A 9,158-nucleotide genomic window follows, 5' to 3' on the forward strand; every position below is an offset into this window, starting at 1 on the left:
TTTGACTGTGGACAATGTTACACAGTTTGTGAGACTACACTTCTTCCACAGTAATTTATTTTTCTGCAAAAAGCTTGTTTGACCTCATTCTCTTGCCTCACATTGCTTCACGCAGAAATATGGTTTAAAGTTGACACTTACCTTTGAAATTTTAACTTTAAAGTTATATTTAAAGTTACCATTTAGAAATCCATTTTTTTTTTTTTTTTACCATTTGGTGATATGTCACCAATACTAATTAGCAAATTTGGACAAAAGTACTGCATTGTTGTTATTGAATTCGTCATTAGTCTAATCATTTCTAATATTCACCCACGTAGTTCAGAATCAAAATTGTAAACACAGCCCATATTTGTTTATTTAAAAGGATCCATCGCATATCCTCCTTTTTCTTGTCAAGCAACGAACATGAGGGTAAATTCTTCCTGCAGAAGAACAAACATTGCAAAAGCTGGCAAATCTCTAGTATTATAAAACCATGTGTATGACAGATTTTTCCAGTCAAATCCTTCCTACAATAAAAATCCTTCTCCTGTCCGTCTTCGAAACAAAACAACAAAGAACAAAAAAAAACAAACAAAAAAAAAAAAAATCTATGGTGTACACTGAGGAGTGGATCGGTGCCAATAAATTCCAAGTGTCCATCCATCTTTACACACAAACACATACAACCCAAAACAAGACAACTCTGCTCAGTAGCAGAGCACACAGGATGCGCTACAAACTGCCAAGGCTTCTGGCTTCAGGCTACACACCCCCTCCTCCCCTTCTCCACAATGATAATGTGTGTGAGACAGAATGAAAAACAGAGGGAGACGGAGGAAGGACAAGGATGAGACAAAAGGGTATCAGAGAGAAAGTGATATAAAGAGAGTATGTGAGGAAGTGTGCGTGTGGTGTGTTGGTGTGTTGGTGTGTGTGTGTGTGTTGGTGTGTTGGTGTGTGTGTGTGTGTGTGTGTGTGTGTGTGTATGTGTGTGTTATGTAAACCCCAGGTGGTGCTTGTTGTCCTGGATAGAAGTATCACCAGGGGAACGACTGCTCCAGCTTAGCAGGTCTCTCCACACCTCTGGCTCTCTCTCTCTCTCTCTCTCTCTTTTCTTTTTCCCAAACACACACCAGCAGGATTCAGGAACAGAAGGAGAAGAAGAACAGGAACAAATAAATGAGAGCAACGAAAGGAAAGCGACAAGAGGAGCTGAGATTATTAAGAGGAAGGGGGAGAGAGGGGGGAAGGGGGAGGGGGTGGCAAGAATGCAGAATTCAACAGAGAGGTAATATCTGCAAGAGGTAGAGACAAGTTTGCTGATCGGAGAGGTGGAGAAGGGAAGGAAGTGAGAGGTGGAAAATATGCGTCGGAGATGTATTTAGCGAAAGCCCCAAACACTCCACCTTTAGCTGCTTGCTTCCCCCCCCCCCCCCAGTGCTGTATTTTGCGCTGGTCTGTACGAGTTCATCATCACAAAAGAGCTTCTCGTAGTACATCTGCAGATATCACACCCATTTCCACGTCCGCCCACACACAAACGCACGCACGCACGCACACGCACCAAAAGATCTCCCTGCGGGGCTGTTGTCAATAACAACCTGATGCATCTGTGAGGGATAGTCGTCTTCATGCTGAAACAGCAGGAAAGAACATCAGCAGAGGTATTTTATGGTCCCCGTCCGACTGAGGAAGAGCTTCACTGTTCCAAATCGTGACCACTACTGATGCTGTGGAAATCCCAACTCTGACCCCACGTCAGCACTCAAAGGACTGATTTCGCCCCACGGGCCGACTGGAGGAGTCCAAAACATACAGCGGCGCCCAGCTCTGGGGCAACACTGCCCCCTAATGGGACAGACACGGGGGTGTATCAGGTCGAGATGACGTAAGTCCAGGCTCTGTGTTTGTGTGTGTGTGTGTGTGTGTGTGTGTGTGTGTGTGTGTGTGTGTGTGTGTGTGTGTGTGTGTATAGTAAAAAAATATTACAAAGTGTAAATTAGTTGGGGTTTAAGTGACAGCACAAACACTTGATATCATTTGATTTTTTTTTGTGTGATTTGTACAGTAAAACCACATTAAATCATAAGGTTTGTGATAATTAAAGGAACAGTTCACCCTAAATTAAGAACAAACAAATGTTCAGTTGGCGGTTTATTAGGTACACCTGTTGAAACTAATGCAGTCGAATGAAAATGTCCTGCACTAAACCTTTCGTTGAGGTTGTATTGATCAGTGTTTTTTTTTTTTTGTTTTTTTTTAAATAGTACCGTGTTGATTCAACGTCATGGTCATTGAGGATGTATTTTGTGTTGCTTTGTTGGATTACACAGAGACGTGCTTCTGATAACATAAAATCTGTACCCGGTTCATTGATTTTGGAAAAATGATGTTGCTGTTGAATGTTTTCGGTAAGAGGAAGACATCTAAGAGCTTTACACGGCTGGATACTTTTTTCAGGGAAGTGATACAATGTGTTTTTTGGTTAAACTGAACCTTTAAAACAAACTAAATTGGTGCTTTGGAGAACAGTTAAATGTCCCTTATAATGACAGCCGGAGGAGAAATTTTGCAGCAAGGGGAAAGTCTATTTAAATTTGGATGAAGTTGAAAGGATTCAGCAGGACGTTCTGTGAGTCTGTTTGAACCACAAAGCAAATAGATTTCCTATAGATTTACCAATCCAACTGAGAGCTACTGAGGCTGAAGCAGCAACATTAGCAGCCTGGTCATTGCACAGGGAAGGAAAGATGTTACCACATGCTTGAATGCAGGTCTGCTTGAGGGAGATCCTGCTCACAGACAAACCCCCGGTAGGCAGCAAGCTGCTGGGCTGCTGAGCTGCTGGAGGATTTATCCATCTGGGGCTGCTTAAGAAACAACGGAGCCTAATACAGACATAGGTAAGTAAGTGAGGACATCATTACTACGGTGACAATCCAAGCCGCTAGAAACGGCAATGCATATTGTGAGGACTCAAAACCATGCATACAGATCAGAGTAAGTCCTGTTTTAACATTGTGGAAAAGCACCGATTGGAGTTTACGCTGGGTATTTTTAGAAGCACGATTAGAGTCTTTACCAGTATCGAATATTTTAGGCTACAAAAATGTGAACATATTTTAAAGATATTTGCAAATTGAAAAACGTCCATCTGTTTCTTTAATGTGCTTTGGTACACAGAGGAAAGGACAGGCTGTTCTTTGGTTTTATGTGTTTATGTTTATGCGAGTAAAATTTTTATCACAGAGACATACTGTACATCAAGGGGAATCACAACCCCCAACTCCACCCTCCACTTCCTCCTTTAAAAAATGCAAAAACAAATATGTTATATATGCTTTCTACTGCTACTGGCATTTATAGGCAGAAAAGGTACGCATGCACACCACTTTGTTCAATTCGTGCAAGGCCAACAATCTGAAATCATTTTCAGTAGCAATGTACAATCCTCCTGTTAACTATCGTATGGTATTAAGGAGGAGGATTGTTATTAATATTCTTATAACCAACAACAAAATAATCCGATAAAAGAGAATTGCACACTGAAGAATCGCAGCCATTTAAAAAAAAGATGTATTTACATTCGGCAAATTAACTCATTAAAACAGGCAGTCTACTGTATTAGATTTTATTATCCACGACTCTCTCCTTTTTGACACAGAACCATTTTCTTCCTTTCCGTATTTCATCGGAGGCGGCTGCCAGGTGGGAGACCACATCTGGAGGAGTTAACAAATTACATATTTGCCCTTTGAGGACCCATCTGCTTTGTGTATAAATAACATTTTCATACCCGTTCTTTCTGGTTGGCATTTCAGGTTTGGGGGAACTACAGCAATCAGGACTGGAATTGATAATATGATTGAATGCCTGGGGGAGAGTGCATGGATAAAAGAATAACAGAAATATGGAAATCTGAGTTATTATCACCGATCTCGACTCGATCTCGACTGCAATCCGAGCTGCGCCGTGGCCTGTACGCCTGATGATCAGACAGGTGGTTCTGCATTACGAATGAGTTTAGACACTTGCTTCATCCCATTCATATTTTAAAATATTACTTAAGAAACCAAATAACTTTTTAGGTTCAACTAAAGAGTTGTCGCGCTTTTCTTTTGCTTACCTACTTTTACTTGGATCTAATTTCAAATGTGACATTACAGGTGATTTTTAGATATTGTCCCTAATAATGACTTGTGTGCTCATTGCGGGTCCAGAAAGCATTCTGTTTCTTCACATCATCAGAGGGACACTGAACACATTAATGCGTCTGGTGACCTTTGGCATGCTAGACAAAATTAAAGGGGTCTGCCACACAAATTATAGGCATAAATTATTTCACACTCACTTCACTTATACAACTTTCTGACAAAAAAAAATCTTTATAGACTGTTGTCAGTGAGCATAATGGAATTTCCAATGCACAAGGGTCATTGATTTTGTAAAGACATGATGCCCCCGAGTTTTCTAAATCTTCTTTGTTTTGATCAGCACAATCATTCTCAGGGATGTTCACAGAGATTGACTGAAGCTGTTTCTGAGACCAATAAGTTGGAACTTAGCATGCTTGAATTTGTTGGGGGTGGTGAAGTGTGGGTGAACAAATCTTTTATATCTTTATATAACAAAAATGCCTCAATAAATCAAACTTTTCAGCAGTATTCTATATGTATCAAACTCGTTTAATGACTTTGATAATGGCTTTGTCCTGATAAACAACTAGTTAAGATGATATTACATGTTTCAATAGTCGGCGTTGTTCCTTGTTTGGGTTAAGATGGAAACAACTGAATGGTAGGAAAACATTTAAATATTAAAAAATACTGACGATAAAGTTTTGTTACCAGGTTTATTCCTAAGATTCTCTCACAACTGTCCAGCAGCAGTTTAAAGGTTCAGTGTGTAGGATTTAAGGGAACCTATTGGATGAAATGGAATACAATATACATTTATATGTTTTCATTGATGTATAATCATCTGAATCTACAAATTGTTACGTTTTCCCTACCTTAGAATGTGCCTTTCATATTTAGGTAGGGAGGGTGTCCCCTTCGACGGAGCGCGGCATGTGGCAACGACAGGTTTCTACAGTAGCCCACCTCACCACTACGTGCCACTAAATCCTACACACTGCTCCTTTAAAGCTGGGTAACTGTCGAAAAACCTGAGGCAGCTTTAAGCTCTCCTGGTTGGACACCAGAGTCGACACATTGATTCAGACCTCAAATGACTTTTCTCATTTGCGTTATTAATCAAAATTTGCCCTTTCCAGGCTTTTTGGAACGTTGCATGATAAACTTTGAATTATAGTGTCAGGATCCCTGAGAGGCATTTATCATTTATTGCTATTCATACAACCAATTTCTGTTGCATTGCCAAACGACGGGACTCCTTTACCGTCGAGAGTTTCTTCAGGAGCTTTCGAGAGCAGTGGACACATGATAAGTCTGCGTCTTCATCCTCCGCTTCATCTCTCTTATCATCTGACATACAGCCAGAGGGTAACAGCAATGCACTGTAGTCCAGTCCTCACACACACTTCCCTGTTGGTAAACATGCAGGACAAATCGACGCATGCATACATGCAAGCACGAAGGAAGCAGACACGACAATGCAGCGGGAACACGTCCAGATCAAAGGGTTTATGCACATGAAAACACTTTAAAATATGAACACAAACATTCCTTCACGCATCTCTAAGTGAACTTATCGCTTAAAACCATACAGTAATAATAAGGCAATGTTTTGCAATTGGTAATCAGTTTGGCAGGTAGCTGCCGTTTACTGTGGAGTTTTAAACGTGGTTGAGAAATTACCGCCTTCATTTTCTAATGATGGATGTATTGCAATGATATTATGACCGGGGACGATTTTGAAAAGTCCACCCCACCCCGTTGGTGGAGGCAAAGACGCTGCAGTACAAATATTAATACACTTACCCGAATCTTGTAACGCTCCCTGATCCCAACTCGCAGGGCAAAAGTGGATCCTGGTAGCACCGACATGCACAGAAGCTCCCCATAGTGGTAAGCTAAACGCAGATCTAAACAGCACGGCGCCACAGCCCCGAGCATACCTGCAAGCACAGGAACAGGGCAGCGCAGTGTGTTATTTAGTCATCTCTAAGTGTCATTTGGTAGAAACATCAACAATTAGAAATAATTATACACTGGGCTGCAAATTGTTATGCAAACGGCATTTCAGTAGGATTTCAGAATAAATAAACATTGACTCTTTAGCTTTTCAGCGAAAGTTTTTGCTTGTTTTTTTTTCCCTTCTATCTTATCACAGATCACAGTGCTCTGTTCCTTACGAATGTATCTGACCAGTGTCTGCAGAAGTTGAATATCGTTACGTTTTAGTACTGGCTGTGGAAAACTCATGCACTACTGATCTCTTTATGCTACCGCTAAGTGGAAATCTCTGGATGTTTGCAGACTTTTGCATTAGTCGGCTTTTATACATAAATCTCTCTTCGGGCGGGTTCCTCCTTATCTGTGTGCATACATGTGTGAAATCCAAAATCACTCTGGTCTGCGCTCCAGCAATATTCTGCAAATATTGGTCCTCAGAGTCAGAACAAAATTAGGCACAAAATTTAGCTTTTAAATACGCTGTCTCTTCCTGGAATAATGTGCAAAAGAACCTGAAAATATCTAAACTAATTACTGTGGGGGAATTTAATTCAATTTTAGTGCATTGTACTCTTAGTCAATGGGATTGCTCCTACCTTCTCAATAGTGCATTGTTTTGTAAGTGACATGAAACCCACTGACATTTCAGCAAAGCTGAACTGGGGTTATTGAACTTTGAATAGATTTGTAAGTGATTCAGTTATTAAGGAAAGTTTCTTAGAGAAAAAAAATAAAGGTATTAAAAGTCCTGCTGTAAAGAGTTGTGCAGCAAGTGGGTATTTGAAACTGCCCGTTTCTCTGGAGCCTGGAGGTTCACAAAGAAAACCAAATCTGCAGTGGGCCCCAAAATAGAGTCATTTTCAAACTGGTAAGTTAAATGGTGTGTCCCTTTATGCTCCCTGGGGGTATCAATATGACTTCTACAAGGATAGGATAGGTAGGATTCTAACCGGAAATTTCGAGCCGGGGTACAAAAAGAGGAATTGCTCCTCCCAGAAGAAAATGATTTTCCTGCAGAACAAAACACCATCACATGCTGCATAAAACATCATTGCTCCTTGGCTGCCAAAGGAATAAAAGGAGGAAAGAATATCATCCTCTGGCCTCAACCTCATAGAAAGCCTGAGGAACATCCTTTAAAGAAAGGGCAGCAATACACCTCCAAACACGAGCTCGGAAATACTGGCAAATGAAATACGGGCAAAACGAACACCTGGATCTACAAGTTTAATGGATGAGAGAGTTTTTCAAGTGATATCAAAAAAAGGGGCTCATACATCACTGGTAGATATTTGTGGTAATATTGTTTTTACAAACCGCAATGAATATTCAATTCATGTAACAAATACAAAAGATTCTCTGATCTGTTTTGGATTCATTATGACCTCTTACTTGTCTTCAAACTGAATTCAGGAGAAGAGTTTGAAACGATGCATTTTGTGTTTTAAAATCACATCATTATTTCTGCTGGTAATAACATCTGTTGTAATATTGTAATATAACTATAATTTATAACTGTTGAGGATGGAAAAAGAAACCTTACTGTTTAGGAAAAACAAACAGAAGTGGCATCGGAGTCATGATAATAAAAATGCATGAGAGCAAAGTGTCTGGTTGTGTGTTGGTCTTACACGTCATCTTGTCTCCACAGACATCAAACAGGCCAGTGCTCCAGTCTCCTCCCGTCTGTGTGATGGTGGTGATGGTTGTCGTGGTGATGCCGAGGCCAGGCTGCGTGAGTATTGGGTCCATCACTGCGGGGACTTTGTTTGACCTCCAGTTATCTTCACTTCCCGTGGTGACACCCACCACTTCCTCCTCTTGAAATGCTGATGCTGAGGCTTTGGTAACTGACAGCCCTGGTCTAAAATTAGATTTAATAACCGTCTTTAGAAAGATGGTAGTTGAACTAATCATTACTTGTCAAGCTTCAAAACTTCCACTGCTACTCAAGTACTAAAGAAACAAATTCTAGTCACAAATTAGCAAATCATCCTCTGTTTTGCTTTCCTGTAAGATGGAATTGAATTCATTTCATTTGTTCACTCTTTCATGAGAGAAAATTGGAGTGAAGGCAAAAATCTCAAGTTTAACATTTTATGTCAAGAAGAGCAAAAGCTGGAGTTGCAGGAGCAATAGATGAAAAAAAAAAAAATCCTATTTCTTTTGTTTCATTATTTATCATAGAGGCATAAAAGAATAAACATAGCAGCAGAAAAAAAAAAAGCAGGGTAGATAAAAGAGCTGTTGGCTGCAATTCTACTGTGTCCGGTGGTGACAGCAATGTGTACTGGAAGGGACGAGAAAACACTTACTGGTTTGTGACTGTTGTCTCCTCCATGACTAGGAGCTACTGGCATCCAGAGAGGGGTGAGACGACGAGGCGAGAAAGGAGAGTGAGCGGGGAGTCAGCAGGAATGAGGAGGTGGAGGAGGGGGCGGAGTGACACTTTCCCAATGAGAGGGTGTGTGTCAGAGCAGATAAACCAGCAGTCAGATGGCTCAGCCAGAAGCTGTGTGACGGAGATAAGTCTTGTAGTTTTCTGTCTTCCGTCTGAGAGTTTGCTGTTCACACTGCTAATACAACAAATGGAGAAAGGTCAGATACACATCAAGGTGCATGAACATAAATGGCTGGCACAAAACAATAAACGCACATACTTAATACAAACACACCAGCAGGTCAAAGGTGCCTCAAACCTTGAAAAAAAAAAAAAGAAAAGAATGATCTACTGCATTTCTAAAATAACTAGTAGTATCACAATTAATTACTATTTCCGTCAATTTGCACCCTCCAAAGTGGTAATATGTAGATTTAAGTCCCATCTTAATAATAATAATTAAAAAAAAGCCTCAGTTTGGTAGATATAGCTAGATGATGAGCTAATAAATATAAAATAATAAAAAAAAAATAATAAAAAGCTGGTGCTATACAGCTAGACAGCTCCAACTCGCTAAAACGCGCAACAACAGACAGCTAACCAAACGTATTGACACTGCCGGTAATGACACAAATAGCTACCTTTAAGAAAGCACT

At 40.4% G+C, this 9,158-nt stretch overlaps 1 protein-coding gene across 1 annotated transcript; it reads right to left on the reverse strand.

The window, feature by feature from the left end:
* Positions 1-2,990: 2,990 nt before the first annotated feature.
* Positions 2,991-8,644, reverse strand: plac8l1 (PLAC8 like 1). Its single transcript, XM_069146050.1, has 4 exons — positions 8,438-8,644; positions 7,754-7,986; positions 5,928-6,064; positions 2,991-5,531 (listed from the first exon to the last, which is right to left on the reverse strand). The coding sequence occupies exons 1-4, from the start codon at positions 8,461-8,463 to the stop codon at positions 5,400-5,402; spliced, it is 528 nt and encodes a 175-aa protein (XP_069002151.1). The 5' UTR covers positions 8,464-8,644; the 3' UTR covers positions 2,991-5,399.
* Between the last annotated feature and the right edge of the window lie 514 nt (positions 8,645-9,158).

Source organism: Embiotoca jacksoni, unplaced genomic scaffold (assembly GCF_022577435.1).
Source record: "Embiotoca jacksoni isolate LCO1_2020_lvr unplaced genomic scaffold, fEmbJac1.0.p SCAF_13, whole genome shotgun sequence".
NCBI lineage: Eukaryota > Metazoa > Chordata > Actinopteri > Embiotocidae > Embiotoca > Embiotoca jacksoni.

Coding starts and splice junctions, on each gene's coding strand:
- plac8l1 (XM_069146050.1), bottom strand. CDS start 8,463: ATGGAGGAGACAACAGTCACAAACCA. Junction 6,065..7,753: donor CTGTGGAGACAAGATGACGT/GTAAGACCAACA, acceptor CTGTGCTTGCAG/GTATGCTCGGGGCTGTGGCG. Junction 5,532..5,927: donor GGGAGCGTTACAAGATTCGG/GTAAGTGTATTA, acceptor GTTTACCAACAG/GGAAGTGTGTGTGAGGACTG.